Source organism: Oncorhynchus kisutch, linkage group LG13 (genome assembly GCF_002021735.2).
Source record: "Oncorhynchus kisutch isolate 150728-3 linkage group LG13, Okis_V2, whole genome shotgun sequence".
Taxonomy (NCBI): Eukaryota; Metazoa; Chordata; class Actinopteri; order Salmoniformes; family Salmonidae; genus Oncorhynchus; species Oncorhynchus kisutch.
The window spans coordinates 42,582,517-42,601,255 of record NC_034186.2 but is presented as its reverse complement, the minus strand read 5'-3'; the positions used below and the strand labels follow the sequence as shown (position 1 = coordinate 42,601,255).

Below are 18,739 nucleotides of genomic sequence, written 5' to 3'. Positions count from 1 at the left end.
TTGTCTTTCCTCGTTGAGCAATAAAAAAAGTGGTGGATGTTGCAAAATGATTGGACCAGAGAAACATGCTGGTTGTCACTGGCATGGCGTCTTCTGTACACAGCCACATGACGCAAAGCAACAGCTGCTCTATCAAGGTCACACAAAAAAAGTACTGGTCTTTAGAAACATTAGGCCAAGATTAGCATTTAGCGATAACACTAGAATTGATGTAAGAATAGGCACAATGGAACAAGCCTGAATTGACTGAGGATTAGTAGGGGCGACAAGTTGCAACATATTGTATTTACTTGAAGAAAAAAATATCCCTTTAACGGAGAACATAAGATGTGATGATTAGAACTACTGAGTGTCATACCATACACCTATATTTTAATTTAGCATTGCATTTATGCTGTGAAGTTAGCTACTGTGCAAATGGTGTCCTACCTACCACATCTGCCAACCACCACTACCAGGTGACACCGTCGCAGCACTTAGTGCATTATGTACAAACCAACCCAATGAAAAAAAAGGAGAGCAAAGAAAAGTGAATTGTTAAACAAAATGTTTTAATACGTGACCATCACGCAATCATAATCCATGGCAGATACCAAAATACATAGATTCAGAATAGGACATGGGAAAACAGTATTTACAGGCACAATATTACAAATGTACAAGTCTTTATAAAACAAAGACGTTAGAAAACAGTGACTGACAGATAGACGTCAGATGACGTCAGCATTGAGCGGTCACATTCAGTCCTGTAATATTACCCTTGTTAAGGATACATTTTTATAAATGATACTCAGCTTTTGGAAAACTGTAGCTGACTTGTGTCGGAGCAGGTTACAGCGTTAACTGTCATAAGCCACTGGTTACATTAGTATTACTCGTCTAAATGCCACCTTGCTCACATCCTTTCAACATAAATTCCATGTAAATAGCTACAACAGTAGGCCTACTTTCATTGTGATCTTTTGGGGAATTCCAATTTACTACTGTCTTCCACGTTCCACCACGTGGGGTTAGAACTGCAAAGGTCGATGAAACCTCCCGTTCTATCCCTATTAAAATCCCCCCAAGTAGGATATCAATATCAGTTTCAAAGTTTAAAAAGCAACAATTGCAGTACTCCAAGGGTTGAGGTTTTTGAGCATTTGATCACAACAGATTTGCCCAGAGTCACTGTCCTCTGCCTCGGAGTCAGACTGCTCTCCCTCTTTGTTACTCAGGAGTCCAGAAAAACTGGAACCGAATATTGTTATCAAACTCGATACATTGCTAGTGTCCATTTCTTCAGTTTCCCCTTTATTCTCGTCGTTTGTAGAAGGTAGAGATGTGGAAGTTAGTTTCGTTCTTTTCGTTGGTGAGTCTGTGAGTTCAGAGTCATCGGCAGTCCGTTTCCTGTTAGTGTAAGCCTGGGGAGCTTTGGGCTCGTACGAATGTTTCTCCGCTGATTCACTGTTGTCCGTCTGGCAGTCTGTCGGCGTCTCAGTTTCCTCTTTTGGGTCACTCGGAGAGTGAGCACTGATACAGTTGGATGAGATGGCAGTAACAACACTGGCGACCTCACAGGTCTGAGTAGCCTCCGGACTCTCTTCCGGGTTTTTGATGTCGCTACATCCTGAATCCGAAACTCCATTTTCAGCGCTGTCTTGCTCACCACTCGCTTGAGTTTCTACGTGGAGTCCCGCCGGGGATTCAACCACATCTCTGGTCTCCTGCTTGTCCACCGCCACTTCGCTTTGCTCGTCCGATTCAGACAGGCTCTCTGTCGAACCGGGGACCAATTTGCCTTGTTTTGAAGCCATGTACTCCCCCTCACACCACTCTCTTGCTTGCTGGGCGCTCAGGCATATGCCGCCGTAGTAGTCACTCAGGTATACTTGCCGGGCACTCCGTAGAACGAGGGAGACCAGTAGATTTTTGTGTAGTTTGATACCACCACGTTGCACTCGGGAATTATAAATCTTCCCAAGTGAAATACTCATAATCCGATGCGCCTCAACTTTAAACTCCATGATTAAAAACTATTAGCTTGGTAAGCAAAAGCACCCACGGTCTTAATTGTGCTTCAGTCCACGTCGAAACAACTGGTTAGAAAGGTAATCCTAAAATCCCGGGTGTAAATGTAGGCTATTCGAGTTTGTTTGTCCAGCTAACGACTGCACGCGATTCGCTTACAAATCGCACTGAATTCAACAGTGACGTAAATGTATATATATATATTTTTTTTAGAAACTGGCATTTGATGAATGCAAGATGTGTTTCATCGTTCTCCTGAGCAGAATCAAATTGGTGCATGGGTGAAGATATTAAAGGCTTTCATTAAATTCTTACACCTTTCGCTTCAATCAACAGCTGAGCATTAAGAGGAATGGGGCTGTATCTATTTTTAACACAGCTTTATACCCTAACGTAACAACCAGGCCAGCCAATGAAAATACGTGTCGTCTTTACAATCACTACGAATACTGCCCCGCCAAATCCATATGGACCAATGGGCGTGCGCTAAAAAGATAAATCAGATTTAAATACAAACCTGAGAGCGTGTTTTAAAGGGATAAACGCATTTTTAAGCAGTTGGGAATAGCCTTGTAAAAATATATATAAAAGTGCACATAATAAAGTATAACACCCAAGACATAGGCTATAGCTTGTTATATTGTAGGTTCTAATGGGATTTCACATTATGAATGAGCTTATTTGATCATTTTAGATTTTGAAAAAATACATTTTATCAATTTATTTGTGCTATTTTACATTAGTCCAAAATGTTTCTGATAATCGTACTTTTAATATCAGAAATGTGTTTAGATTTCCCCTTACTGTTATCTCCCGAACCAAAATGTTAGTCTAGTCTTTTCGGTAGAATAACACTAATACAGCTCTTTTCTGCTGCCATGCTGTGTCCCCTTTTAGAGTACGGTATATTTTCTATTTGATTGCTGTCTTCCTGAGCTGATGTAATGCCTTGACTGTAAAGTATAACACCCAAGACATAGGCTATAGCTTATTATATTGTAGGTTCTAATGTGATTTCACATTATGAATGAGCTTATTTGATTATTTTAGATTTTTTTTTAATCAATTTTATCCATTCATTTGTGCTATTTTACATTAGTCCAAAATGTTTCTGATAATCGTACTTTTAATATCAGAAATGTGTTTAGATTTCCCCTTACTGTTATCTACCGAACCAAAATGTTAGTCTAGTCTTTTCGGTAGAACAACACTAATACATAAATACAGCTCTTTTCTGCTGCCATGCTGTGTCCCCTTTTAGAGTACGGTATATTTTCTATTTGATTGCTGACTTCCTGAGCTGATGTAATGCCTTGACTGTTTTCAGCCAGGTCACATGATGCTTTTGTGCTGTGTCCTGGCAAAGGCAAATTCTAGTGAATGAACAGTTAGGAGGGGGAGGGGTAGTGGTGTTTCGTTTCAGGAGACTGTTATGCTGCATTCATAACCAAGTGGGAAGGTGCTATTACCATATACGACTGAGAATAATCCACTTGAACGCCCCTACAACTGGTGGGAAATTCGTCTATCATCTCTGAGCTCCAACTTCTCCCACGTGCAAACCCTTGGAAAATACCTCAATACTACCTTTTTCGGCAACAACAAAACATTATTTATAACAATAAATATATATATATATATATATATATTTTAAGACTAATTTGTTTACAAGCGTGATTAGGTGTACTTTTAGTTAGATCGACGCAGCCATTAGCCAATCAACATTTCTCAACAAGTTAAAAGCACATGAATGCATCCAACTGAAATTTACAACTTCAGAATGGGTAATTACCTTCTTCCCACTTGGCTATGAACGCAGCATTAGGTATGCATTAGTTATGTGGGGGGAGGGTGTGTTGAAATGTACTCTAATCTTAATGGAAAATAAGTGTCTCTTGAGCCTATAGCTCAGTATAAAATGTGGTGATTTGTCAAATCATTGTCTGGACATGTGTGGGTCATAATTTGCATGATTTTTGTGATTTAAAAAAAACATGCCTATAACACTTACCCCAATTGTTGGTAACAAGATAAACCGTTTTTGGGTCCATATATCACATATTTAAATACCCTATTATAGGCATATGGTATTATGCTCATAGGGTTCAATTCAATCCAAAAATATATTGATAATATCGTAGAAACCCAATCCAATTCTTAACCTGAAGGTAGTCCTTGGATTACACTAAAATCCAACCCATGTATGCGATAAAAAAGGGATGTGACCTGGCTGACCATCAAACGCTCGCAGGTTGAATAATTATCTAATTGATTGAGGATTGTTTATTTGCATTGATGCTTTTTAATTTATCACAAATATTGAACATAAAGGACCCTGTTAAGACCGTGTAGATCGGCTACTGCAGTGGGCAAATTGACTGATCCATAAATTATAATGAGTAGTGATTAGGATGCAAGGTCAATAATGGCACCGGAGGAGATGGCTGCCATTGTACAGGTGTTACGCCCCTGAAAAATAAATAATCACGAGAGTGATACGGTGTTGTATTCTCAATTTAACGTTTTAGTTGAATGAGAAAAAGACCGCGATTTTCCCCAGGAATATGGGTGGAGACCAGAGCAATCGATCTCCGGCTCATAGATTAAGAGCATTTCGTAGATCACAGATTAACACTTTTAGGCACGACAAAATCAAGTAATCAATATAACATTTACACATTACTCTCACAATTCGTACCCTTTGACAGATTTGAACTTTAACACAATTATATGAATGTTATCAATCTTTATCAACTGATACTGAATGCATCTTTTTAACCTTAGATGTTTTAAGATCCTCACATACTATGAACTTACTAATACTTTTTAATGTATAACAGGCTATGACTATTTCCTTTAACCTGTCACACAGGCTCCTAACCAATAGTGTTATTTTGTGTGGTTTTTCTGCATTATTTGTGACTTATTTTGTACATAATGCTTCTGCCACTGTCTCTTATGACCGAAAAGAGCTTCTGGATATCAGAACAGCGATTACTCACCTCGAACTGGACGAAAACATTTTCTTTAATGAGTTAGTCGCAAAGGATTTACTCCAGATACCCGACAAGGCACAAATCGCCATCATTCGCGTGAAGAGAAGATGCAGATACAGGGGACACAGGTCCGGGTTCCTTGTAAGAACTTGTTGGCAAGGTAAGAATAACCCGTCTCTGCCATCCGTCCTATTGGCCAATGTGCAATCATTGGAGAATAAACTGGATGAGTTTCGTTCAAGACCATACTAACAACGGGACATTAAAAACTGTAATATCTTATGTTTCACCGAGTCGTGGCTGAACATGACATTTACTCATGTTGTTGACTTTCTGCATATAAGTCATAATGCTGAGTCTACCTTCAAACTGTGGAGTAATGACTAGGAATAATTTAAAGGAGAGAGCTGAGTGAGGCAAAAAATATATATAAATATTTTGTCATAAAACAATTTTAAAAATGACAGACGTGACTGAGGCGAGGGAGACGAATTAATTAATAAAGTATTTGGCAATGGAAAACATATACAAAATAAAACACAATTCAATAAAAACAAAATATAATTAGCATGATTCAGTGTTTTCACATGTAAAGGTGATTGCTTTTGATAAAAACGCTTTATCTGTCTTCCAAAAGAAAATTCGAAAACGTATTTTATGGAAAAGCGATGTATGTTTCTGTATGATGCACTATACTGCACTGTTGACAACATGTGAACGTGGCGCAGATTTCGTCAAATCGACTTTCAAAGTGTATTGCATTATGGGGATAAAAGTTGTCCGATTTGCGCCTACATGTCGACTGCATGAACTTTACAACAACCATGTGATTAAAGGTCATGAAGTTTCAACTGCAATTTTCTGTAGTTGTTCCTCACCAACTGCAACCTGCGGCCATCGCATGCATTGTGGAAAAATGAAGCAATATTGCCACAACTCAAATGTACAAATTAATGTAATATGAGTCTCTCTCTCGCCAATTGCTAGTACACACATATTGTATATTTACAGTTTGTGGGTGTGTGATATGGGGTTTGGATAAACAAAATATTTCGACATTTCAAACTATGGAAACACTGCCATGTTGCACTGAGTCTTGCTGTTGGAAAACCACATCAGTGTCTGACTTTCGGCTGTAGCTGATGCAACTCCCCCGACTTCACTCCTCCACTTTCGTCTGCAGTTGGTTGGTTGCTTTGCTTTATTTAGCCTTACCACTAAAGCCATAGCTAGGATTGTTCGATTTGAGAATGGCGCTCCTCCCTCGCCGCTTTTACCCGTCACGGGCCATAGACCGGTGCACCATGGCTCAGGTTAATAGAACTCCCTCACTTGCAGTCGGATTGCCCGCATGTAAACATGGCTTTAACGCCTATGTAAACAGAGCACAGGGCTCCTCGTTTTGGACAGTCAACAAGTCAGGCATGTCTCTCGAAGGTGTATAGGAGTTTTAGACATTAGTAGTGCAGTAAATTATTTAGCAATATGTCTATGGAAGATCCGTTCTTCGTCGTCAAAGGGTAAGTAGCCAAGGCTTCACCAGATAACGTCAGCTTGTTACTAGTATCAAGTTTGCCATCAAGTCTGGCTTTAGCAAGGATGGCTAACGTTAGCTTGGAACAAAGGGGAATTGTTGTAGTTAGCTTTCTCGCTAGCAAGTTTAGCTATCTGTTTAGTCAGTTAGCAAATTACGTTCGTGTTTCACAACCCAGCTGTCACAATGGCGAGAGGCATGGATAGCAATTTGCATTTTTGTGGCGCTTGTTGTTTATTATCATGTTTAACTTGCCCGACTCACTGAGGTAACGTTAACGTTAGCTAGTTAACGTTACCATGTTAGATGATTAATATAAGATCGACAGCTATGGCAAATATTATAATTTACTTAAAAAAAATATATATATATGGGTTGATGTAAAAGTGCATGTGTGGTTATATTAATATGCCTTTGTGACTAACGTTATGTCAACTTCAATGTCTTGCCAGCTACTGCTTAGCTATCCCGCCTTGATCATGAATCTCAGTTCCAATACATTACACATACAGTAGCCAAATTAGCTAACTTAAGTCATTGGACGAAAACGTTTAGTTCTGAAAGTCCTGTATTTTGTTAAGAGCCATGACGCGTGGTCTTAACATTAAAACAGATCGATTGCGCTACAGGTTTGGAAGCATAAGGACCTTATCTTTCATATCGGTGATAATAAAATAAAACGGTTAAATTGATACACACCTTCCTAAGGTTAGTGTTTCCCACATGGCCATATCGCCAAGTGTTTACGGAAAACAGACGGAAGACATATTACTACCTGTGCTAAATAGCTATCTGCGTCTCCTGTGTGTAAACGGAACACCTGTGTGTAAACGGGAGATGGACGCCACTAACGTTGTCAATGAAAAATACTGTCGGCTGCAACTGTGTTAAAACAGTGTATAGTAACTGTATATTTTGCATTTGTTACATTAAAGTAAAGGCCTTTATATTTCTAGAACCTTACCGCAATTCTGAATAGGCCGTCATTGTAAATAAGAATTTGTTCTTAAATAAAGGTTAAATAAAAAATAAAGATGGGTGTATTTGGCTATTTTGTCTGCCCAAGCAAATTTGCTTCTAAACAGACCATGTCAGGTCCTTGGACTATAAGGAATAACGTTAGGCTCCTTTAGTCCAATATTGGGCTACCTCTTAGTATTGCATTTCTATGTGCTTTAGGTAGCTCAATACTGTAGATGTACTTTTTATTATAGACTTTTTCTATTCAACAAATCTCCAGTGAGGTCCAGAAGGCGGTGAACACTGCTCAAGAGCTGTACCATAGATGGAGCGAGCTGCTGCTGGATCCCAGTGGTGCTTCCAAGGAGGAGGTGGATTGGACCACCAATGAGTTGAGAAACAGTCTGCGGTCCATCGACTGGGACCTGGAAGATCTCGATGAGACCATCAATATCCTTTCAACATAAAATAACTCTTAGTTTAACTTGCATATATACTGGTTTATCAAAACATGTGAACCGTGCTTCATCTGTGAATAGAATACAGTACTTTAAAGAGTACAGCATGCTGCAAGTGAAGTAGTTTAATCTTCATAGAGAGTAAAACGATTTGATTATTTATCATGTCTTTGTTGAATAGGCTATTCCTTAATAGTAAATGCAAGTATTGTTGAATCGAACCCTAAGAAGTTCAATCTGGACACAGTGGAGCTGTCTAAACGGAAAGGCTTCATCACAAGCACCAGACAAACTGTTAAGGTGAGTCAGGCCTAAGGCACACAGGCCCGGAAGGAATCTAGTTTAACTTGCAGTAGCCATCACACATATATAGTTTGAAGCAGCAGTAACCCTATCAAAAAGAATAGGGTTCCTGAACCTTCAGTGCTAGGACCCCTAATAATTAGAGATCAGCCAATCTGGATATGATGGCTGGTGCATGCCTTTATTATTACATCCTGTTATTGAACATACTGTGTTTAATCTCAATGCTGTGTTCCATTTCAGGAAATGAAAGACCACATGTCCAGTCCGACAGCCTTAGCCATGTCCGACAAGAAAAACAGACAGGTGTGTAGCTCTATGTAACTATTGGGCTAAGATCTTACTGAAGCTATATATTTGTTTTACTGTTTGTTACTCTGCATGTAATGATGCAGTATGACGGAATGCACTTCTCAAACGTGTAGCACGTTTTAGATCAGCAGGTTGCGTACTGCTTTATCTGATCATTGACACTGCAAACAGCCTCCGTTAGCGTTTGTCAGAGAATAAGTGCAATTGGTATTGGCAGGATCCTCCTCACCATTTCAGTTGAGTGACCATGTCCACATACTTCAGCAGATCTCCTATGTAATCATTGCTGTGCCACTTCTCCCTCAGGCTCTGTTAGGGGACAGTGGGTCTCAAGGCCCAATCTGGCAACCGGGACTCGACAAATACACCCGCCTGGACCAAGAGCTACAGACGGCCAACTCCCAGTTCATCGAGGAGCAGCAAACCCAGCAGCAGGTATAGCTAATAAAAATGTTAAATGCCTATGTACACACCCCTGTTGATTGCTGTACTAGGTGCCGTATTTTACATTATTTTGAGAAGGAATAATTGTATTTATATTTTTACAGTTGTATCAGTTGCAACATACTTTGTGAAATGAATAATGTGACATAAGTCAGCGACGTTGATGTGTGTGTGTGTCAGCTCATGGCAGAGCAGCAGGATGACCAGCTGGAGCTGGTGTCTGGGTCCATCGGGGTGCTGAAGAACATGTCTGAGAGGATTGGCATGGAGTTGGACGAACAGACAGTGTATGTAAATATCCACTGATACACAACCACAGCAACATTAATCAATGACATGAGTATTACAGTTTCAGGTCTACACAGATCATCAGGTGCCATATGTATCAAGCGTCTCAGACTAGGAGTGCTGATTTAGGCTCAGTTTAGACTTGTGGATGATAATGAATAAGATTATATGGACAGGGGTACCTGATCCTAGATCAGCATTCCTACTCTGAGACACTTTGTCAATACGGGTTTATATCTTTCCTGGTATCTACAAAGCACCATGTCTTCTCTCTTGTAGTATGCTGGATGACTTCTCCCATGAGATGGAAAGTACCCACTCCAGACTGGACAACGTCATGAAGAAGCTGGCCAAGGTCTCCAACATGACCACTGGTAAGTAACGCAGCGTAGCCTAGTGGTTAGAGCGTTGGACTAGTAACCGGAAGGTTGCGAGTTCAAACCCCCGAGCTGACAAGGTACAAATCTGTCGTTCTCCCCCTGAACAGGCAGTTAACCCATTGTTCCCAGGCCGTCATTGAAAATAGGAATATGTTCTTAACTGACTTGCCTGGTTAAATAAAGGTAAAATAAAAAAAATAGCCTCTTTATTCACCGCCTTTCTACCTTGGTTACACTTCAAAATTCAGGAACCATCTCCACTAATGCAAGTTATCAAAGTCTGCAACTTTTGGAGATGTGAGTTACAGAGGTTACTTAAGTGTAGTATTGTTGTGGATGTCTTTTGATGTTCCCTAATATGCCAGGCCACTTATGTATGGGTGGTCATTAAAGATGATATATGCTTGAATTGAGAGAGAAGGCCCAGTCATTAGCTTCCTGTTTAAGGGAATGTCTGTGCAAGACAACTTGGAGTCAGCCAGGATCAGCAGCTGAAGAGGAAGGATAGGACCCCACCCCACCCACCTCCAAAAAATGGTGGCACCTCTTTATAAGGAAACCCTTTCAGGAAGCTTCCAACAGGAAGAACTCAGGAGACAAGGAGTCAAATGAAATCGGGTCATTTTTTTAAATGTCAGGATATCCAGTCTGTACTTTTCCCTGGCCCCTAGACTCCGGTCCTCAAGTACCCCCAACAGCACACATTCATGTTGTGGCCCCGGACAAAAACACCTGATTCAACTTGTCAAGGGCTTGATGATTAGTTGACAAGTAGAATTAGGTGTGCTTGTCCGGGCCACAACAAAAATATGTACTGTTGGGGGTCCTCGAGGGCATGGAGTTGGGAAACACTGCCCTAGACAATGTAATACATTTTTTATTTAACCTTTAACTAGGCAAGTCGGTTAAGAACAAATTCTTATTTACAATGACAGCCTAGGAACAGTGGGTTAACTGCCTTGTTCAAGGGCAGAACCACAGATTTTTCCCTTGTTAGCTCAGGGATTTGATCTAGCAACCTTTCGGTTACTGGCCCAACGCACTAACCACTAGGCTACCTTCCGCCCCACTAGCGCTACCTGTGCTTAGGGCTTTATATTTGTACTTTATTGTATTATTTTTTTCCTGCTGCTTTTTGCTAGTTTTCTTTGCAATCTTCAAGTTGCAACTTTGAAGTTGAATATTTCAGGTCGAAAGACATGGTATTCTCCATAGAACATGAATTCCTAGTAGTTGGACCTCTCATGTCTGAACATGTCTGAAAGCAAGAAAAAGGTCAATTGCTCCTCTCATTGTTTGATACAGTTCACCCGCATTCTTTTCTGCTCGCTCTGTTTTTCTCTCTTTCTCTTGCAGACCGGCGACAGTGGTGTGCTATTGGTATTCTACTGGCCATTCTGTTTGTGGTCGTCATTCTCTTCTTCATCCTGTGATGACCAGACCGTCCACCACGACACACTCCCACTGACCCCCCCCACCCCCCCCACCCCTGTCTCCGTTTGACCATAGGGATGGACTTTACATGGTGTTGGGGAAACATCCAAGGTTTCCATTGACATAGGGAGATGGCTACCTAACTCCGACCCCCTTTTTACTTCATACGCTGTATATACAGTGATGCTTCTGTGGCTGCTGCAGTTTCCTCTCAAGCAACGTTCTCAATCGTCGTTTCAGATACCTGCATTCAACTTAAACCTCCCTTGGCGTGAAAGATTTAGTTTCTGTGCATGCGCAATTTTAGGTAGGATGTGAATACTAATCCTGAAAATGTTTTACAGAAACCTGTTTGAGGTAAACCAGGGTAGTTCAAACTCCTTGTGGCATTTTAGTGTTAATATTCCGAATATTATGTATGAAGAAGACTAATCATTAGTGTATTTAGAGGGCCTTGTCTGTCGTTTCTCACTGAAAACCCCTACGGCTACCATGGTCATAGTTTTTAAAAATATATTTTGTTTTGTCGTGCACTGACTGTGTAACAGGTTTATACAAGTATATTAAACTTTATATATATATAATCGTAGTTGGTCATAGTTAAAACAAAACACTGACGTAACAAGGAAAATGATATATATTGCTAAGCGGGTAGACGTATCACTAACCACACTAAAATGGATGAACTTAATGTTATTGTTTTTAATTCATTTATGTTCTTTTATTTTGTACTTAATGTATTTTTGGTATTTGCTTATACACTATCAACAGGTGTTTAACACCCGCCTGTGAAATCAAGTCACTTCCTGCAATACAGAATGGAAAGGAGCAAAACCATATACTTTTGTATCTTGAACCGGGCTCAAGCTTGATTTTAATGTCTCAATGTGAGCACTCTAATTTTGTGCGAAAAAGTTTTCCTCAAGATGTCCTTTGCGTGCATGTCTTCATATGTCTGGTGTCTTTCAGCCAGTGTTTCAGCCCTTCTAAAGACTTCATAACATGCTTATAATCAGTATATGATACGCCCCCAGGCACTTCATAAATACGTGGTACAATTCAATTGGCAAGCTAGTGTCAACAGACATTAAGTTGTTTATCTAAGCTACTAAGCATCATGCATTTGTTTTTGAATGTGTTATGCAGTTTTTACAAGACCCTTATACCAAAGCGTTAAGTGTTCAAATGAAATGCTAATTGAGAAGCCTGACCTGTTTTCCCCCTGCCAGGAATTAGTGTTAAGGTTTATCAGTGTTACAGGAACATGATGTTGGAATAAGGGGAAGGGACTGACTGAGTCACACCTGGGCTATATTCATTAGGGCACACCGTAGCAAAACATTTAGCACAAAAAAAAGTGTTTCTTATTGGAGATGTTCAAGGTAGTCCCTGTTTAAGTCAGTTTTCTGTTTGTTGCGTAATGAATATGGCCCTGGTAGTTGCTGTGCTCTGCATAGCTAGTGCCTTAGGCTGATACTGTATGTATGTTATGCTGGGTCTAGAATGGTTCATTTTGGTCTCGCTTCCCAGTTCCTGCCCCCTACCTTGAAATTACATTTCAAAACGGTAACCAGAGTTCCAGGATGAGTCATATGTCAAGGGTTGACTGAATATGCAGGCATGTTTTTTTTCTTCTGTTTTCAGTGTGTTCCTATACAGTTCAAGGAGAATGATACTGTTGTGTTAGCCTGGTTACCAGTCTGTTTAGCTAATGTTCCACTCCTTGTACTCTGTGTCATATCGCAAAGATGTATGTTTAGCATGACAGGAGTGGAAAAATGGCCAAACAGACTGGTGTTATGTTAATTATTGTAGAAACCTGGTTACAGACTTTGATTCAATAGGTCTCCACTCGTTTGAGGACTTAATGTGAACATAATACATTAATTCACTATTTTAGGGTGAATGTCATATCAATCCACAGACCCTGAAGTCTTTATGGGAAATCAAGACAGTAAAACCATACATAAGAGGAATAAGGGTATTGTGATTGTACTACTGTATGAAATATAATGGACACTAGTGATCAAGGTTTTCTCTATGGCATTCTAATTCTGATCGTTTTTCACGAATCGGTCAGATTATTTTTGGAAAAGGATCTAATGTGAGTGGTCAAAGACCAATTGGTAGAGCAAAACATCTTAACTGGACTGCCTGTGTAAACGCAACCTGTGAGTCTCAAAAGTTCAGAAAACACTCCTTTCAAAGGTCTTATAAAGTTAGAAAAATATATTGTATGTGTATGGTTTGTCTTTTATGAGTTAACACTACATGTTCACTGTACGAGAAATACAGTATTTCATTAGAGTGTGTCATTAGAGGTAGAAAACATTTTAACAATTTGTTTTTCAGTTTACTTAAATGTTTTCATTTTTTCACTTATCGGAAGTATTTTGTCTGGTAGGAAGAGTTTGACTTGGAGTTTACAATATTTGCATTTATTTCAGATTATGGACAATTTGAAGCATGATGGTGACCTAGACCATTATGTACCATCTCCAAATCAATTGTTTGTGTCACAAAAACAAAGTGTGTGTAAACTTTGCGAATCCTTTTGCAATGCTGTATTACGATACAAAGTACCTTTAGCATTAAATACTGTACTTATTGCGCAACCAAGTCACTGGTGACAGTGATGGGTGACAGGTGGACAAGTTGTTTGTGGAGAATGGGTACAGTCCATGGCATTGTAAGTCATGGTGTGTTTTTGTTTGTGTGAAACTGTGTTCATGCTCCTGGAGTGTGTGAAAATACTTTTTACCCTTGAACTGTTCCCCTTGACCTCCATGTCATCATGGCTGAGCATATGTAGCTGAAGAGTCCTGAAAATAAAAGGATGCTGCAAAGATTCACTCTGTTTCAGCTCATTCCAATAAAATGTGATCAATTTGCTTGATTTGACTTTTTTTTAAGGGTATATAGGCCTAGCTCAAGATAGAAATTGGTACTAGTCATAAATCTAGAATCAGAATAACCTTACCTGATCTTAACCATTTAGCAGGATAATAAATGATCTGACCTTGTTCCTACTCAGGAATGTGATTCTTCCTGATGAATCAAATCCTGATTTCTAGATATACGATGGTGTCCCGATCACAACCCTTCTACTCCAAGTGGCTCCATATTTTCATGGGATATCTTGGTTGAATAGGAGGTATGTTACGGTTCTAAGAGGAAAATGAGAGCTGGCGTTAATGTCAGTGGGGCCAGCTGTCGGCCGGCAGTGGCAGTTTGAGACGTTGTCTATTGATTCAGACAGCCAACAGAGAGCTTCTCGTTGAACACCACTGAGCAGTGGTTGAACTCAGGTCAAATGACAGATGGCCCTTTCCTCTCATGTTTCCCCTCCCTCCCTGTTTTTCCTTTGTCCGGAGAGGAAATGATTAGTCATCTACACCTGGGTACCCTACACAAACACAGCCCTCAACCCTGAATACAACACTCAGTATCTTTTGGAAAGACAATGGTTTTCATAAAGCCAGACAAGTATAATATAACGCTGACGCCATGTTTTTCCTCCTGACATTGTGATGTTTACACCCCCATGTACCACTAAGGGCAGGAGCTTCATAGGATCCAGGAAGGGATCGAGACTGCTATGAGGGGATGTTTAGAAGTCACTAATATGATGTGCAAATCTCAATATAAAAAGAGGGAAATTGCTGAATGTGTGTGTGTCAATGTGTTTACTCGATAGCTACCTACACAAATAGCTAGCTAGAACAAAGTGTTAATAAGATATTCAGTGTGTGCATTCATATGTGCCTGGCTATGTGAACATGTGTTGTGTTTGTACAGTAGGAGACAGAGGTGTGGACCAGAGTCACAAATTTGATGACTTGATAGAAAATAAAACAACTTGAGATTTGCCTTGGACTTGGAGCCTCAAGACTCGATTTAGACTTGAGACTGATGACTTCAATTATCTGGCCAGATATTGTAACATTTTGCCACTGGACAACAGATTAGCTAGTAAAACACACTCTCGGCCTTTGATTGGACCAGCAAACTGTCAATCAAAACTGGTCAGTTTACCTACAGTAGTGCAGTGAGAAAGTTTTGGGTGGATCATGAGTGTCAAACTGAATGGGAAAAAAATACATTTAAAAAAACTCTTCTTAATTAGCGAAAAAAAAAGTTATGCATATTTTAATTGGCTAGATATAGCCTACCATCTGTATTTTATATTTAGACTTTTGTTTATTCGATCAGGTTACTGACATAGGCCTATTGTCATCAGCATTGGCGCGCAAAGGCGTGCGCACGTGTCCAGATTCGTGATCAAAAAGCACTTGTTTAATTTTCTCCTGTTTTGCCTGGCAAAAACAGAGTAGCATACCTACGTTAATATTATCAATATAACATTCAGTGTGGCACTCTGCTACGGACTCATCTTGTCTCGGCGTTCTACGGACAATTCCTTCGACCTCACGGCTTGGTTTTTGCTCTGCACTACAGCGTCCACTGTGGGACCTTATATAGACAGGTGTATGCCTTTCCAAATCATGTCCAATCAATTGAATTTACCACAGGTGGACTCCAATCAAGTTGTCGAAACATCACGGATGCACCTGAGCTCAATTTCGAGTCTGAATAATTAGGTAAATAAGGTATTTCTATTATTTATTTATTTTTTAAATGGGCAAAAAATGTCCAAAAACCTATTTTTCTTTTTCATCATGGGGAATGGTGTGTAGATTGATTAAGGAAAAAAAAGATGTAATCTATTTTAAAATAAGACTAACGTAACAAAATGTGGAAAAGGTCAAAGGGTCTGAATACTTTCTGAATGCACTGTATGCAAAAATAGTTTGGTGATCAAGAATAAGAAACTGTTTATTTTGCATGCTCACCAGCAATGGGGCATCACGCAACAATTACTAGCATAGGCTTACTGGTCTTTTGGAAGTTGATAATGGAGTTATGAAGCTTGCATTTGGAATTTGTTGTCAAAATAAATGATTACATAATCAACATGTGTTGATTATGAAAGGGTCTGTCTGGTAGTCTGGTAGTCTTAATAAATATACACATTTCAGATTTTGGGACCTTGAGACTATAAGGCTCTATCTGCACTAAGCATAGTTCTGAGATATAGAACATCAGTTTTCACATCCCAGATCTCAGAACTGTTTTGTATTGAATTGTTTGTTCATAACCCATTAAGGTCCTCAGCTTAAAGGTACCTGTGCTTCCAATCTTGAGACATTTGTAAATTAGTTTTTTAAGAGGGTGCAATTGCAGATAGAACCGTATGGCTCTGAAATGTCAATCTAGGTTCAGTCATAGGGTTTTATTTGGCTCTTCTCAATTAGACATGTTCAGTTTTTAAGAAGACTGTAGCTATTTGAATACATACATGATAGAATAACACTATTTTACCAAAATAGAGTCAAATACATTAAGAAATGGATGATGGTCATTATGGTCATGTCATCACTGAACAACGATGTGACATCATTTACTTTAAGATTTCTGACAGTGTTTTTTGTTGTTGCTTGCCTGCCATTATTGCTGGCTAGACTAGCCTAGACCATACTTAGAGGGAGATGGCAAAGACGTGTTCTGATTGGGCCGTCTGTATTTGTTCAGGCTTGTGATTGGATTACAGATAGAACCTTATAGTGCCAAGTTCAAATGGGTTTATGCAGATAGAGCTTTATAGTTGTTAAATTTTTTTACTTCAAATGTACTTTTTCAAAAATAGTACTTTACAGACATATGAAGAACCATCTAAAGATACATGTGACTAACTCATTTTTGACTAAAATGTCAGATAGAACCTTCTAGTCCCAAGGTCTCGATTTGTAGTTGAACAAGTCATTTTATGTATAGATATTTTTATTTTTTTTGACTTGACTTGCTCTAAGAATGCACGACTTGGACTTGACTCAAGACTAGACCCGTTCTACTTTGGAGTCGACTTGAACCTTGTGACTTGAGACTCGAACATTGTTACTTGAGACTCGAACATTGTTACTTGAGACTCGAACATTGTGACTTGAGACTTGAACCTTGTGACTTGAGAAGGAGCACACAGGTAGGGGGTGTCCAAAAGACTGGAGGGGGTTGGCGTACTTGGTGGAGCGCAGGTGCATGGTGCAGGATCCCTGCTCCTCTGTCTTGTTCCCCAAAAGATGGAGATAGGGGCCAGCTGAGCACACGCTCCCATAGAGAGGAGAAGGAGGAGGAGTTTCACCCAGCCCCTCTAGACAGCTGGTGTCAGTAGCTTTGCAAAGCAGGCTGGGGGCTCGGACATTGTGAATATTGACATACAAGAGAGAGGCAGTTGAGTTGTTTCCTTTGCTGAATTCTAAATGGACAAATACAATAAGTCAGCATTCTATTTACAATGTATATACAGAAGTATGTGGACACCCTTTCAAATGAGTGGATTCGGCTATTTCAGCCACACCCGTTGCTGATAGATGTATAATTTAGAGCACACAGCCATGCAATCTCCATAGACAAACACTGGCAGTAGAGTGGCTTTACTGAAGAGCTCAGCTACTTTCAACGTGGCACCGTCATAGGATAACACCTTTCCAACAAGTTAGTTAATCAAATTTCTGCCCTGAAATCTCTGGAGTAATGAATCACACTTCACCATCTGGCAGTCCAACGGATGCCAGAAGAACGCTACCTGCCCAAATGCATAGTGCCAACTGTACAGTTTGGTGGAGGAGGACTAATGATCTTGGGCTGTTTTTCATGGTTTGGACTAGGCCCCTTAGTTCCAGTGAAGGGAAATCTTAACACAATAGCATACAACATTCTAGACAATTCTGTGTTTCCAACTTTGTGGCAACAGTTTAGGGAAGGCCCTTTTCTGTTTCAGTATGACAATGCCCGCGTGCACAAAGCAAGGTCCATACAGAAATGGTTTGTCGAGATCGGTGTGGAAGAACTTGAGTGGCCTGCACAGAGCCCTGACCTCAACCCCATCGAACAACTTTGGGATGAATTGGAACGCTGACTGCGAGCCGCGCCTAATCATCCAAAATCAGTACTTTACATCACGAATGCTCTTGTGGCTGAATGGAATCAAGTCCCCGCAGCAATGTCCCATCATCTAGTGGAAAGCTGTCCCAGAAGAGTGGAGGCTGTTAGAGAAGCAAATTATTTTGGAACAAGATGTGTGACAAGCAGGTGTCCACATACTTTAGGTCATATATTGTATATATATATATATTCTATCTACTTGACGGTTAGAGGTCTGACAGGGTGTGAGTGGTGGTGGTGATATACTAACTCCATGTTATCAGAGGGATTTTAGGGGCAAGGTATTGACCACTCTAACACCTTTCTTCAGACCACATGAAGCCCTGGCTACTGTACACACCTGTCTCCTCTTCCTCCATTCATCCCTCTTTCACCTCTCTTTCTAAAAGGCAGAGGCCACTGACTCAAGCGGTGAAAGATGACCCCATTGCGAAACCTATAACGGTCGTGTGATCTAAACAGTCATGAGCTTTGTAGATGCTGTGAAGATGCTCCGAGTGGCACAGCGGTCCAAGGCACTGCATCTCAGCACAAGAGGTGTCACTACAGACACCCTGGTTCAAATCCAGGCTGTTGCACAGCCGGCCGTGATTGGAAGGCCCATAGGTCAGTGCACAA

At 40.1% G+C, this 18,739-nt stretch overlaps 2 protein-coding genes across 2 annotated transcripts; one reads left to right on the top strand and one right to left on the bottom strand.

Annotated features, from left to right (window-relative positions):
• Nucleotides 1–530: 530 nt before the first annotated feature.
• LOC109902332 (immediate early response gene 5 protein) lies at nucleotides 531–2,370 on the bottom strand. The gene has a single exon (XM_020498608.2). The coding sequence runs from the start codon at nucleotides 2,004–2,006 to the stop codon at nucleotides 1,095–1,097; it is 912 nt and encodes a 303-aa protein (XP_020354197.1). The 5' UTR covers nucleotides 2,007–2,370; the 3' UTR covers nucleotides 531–1,094.
• A 3,959-nt stretch (nucleotides 2,371–6,329) lies between these two features.
• On the top strand, nucleotides 6,330–14,010 carry stx6 (syntaxin 6). The gene is made up of 8 exons (XM_020498609.2): nucleotides 6,330–6,526; nucleotides 7,781–7,950; nucleotides 8,164–8,258; nucleotides 8,505–8,567; nucleotides 8,880–9,008; nucleotides 9,198–9,304; nucleotides 9,585–9,679; nucleotides 11,042–14,010. Exons 1-8 carry the CDS (start codon nucleotides 6,492–6,494, stop codon nucleotides 11,116–11,118), a joined length of 771 nt encoding a protein of 256 aa, XP_020354198.1. The 5' UTR covers nucleotides 6,330–6,491; the 3' UTR covers nucleotides 11,119–14,010.
• The last annotated feature ends 4,729 nt before the right edge of the window (nucleotides 14,011–18,739 follow it).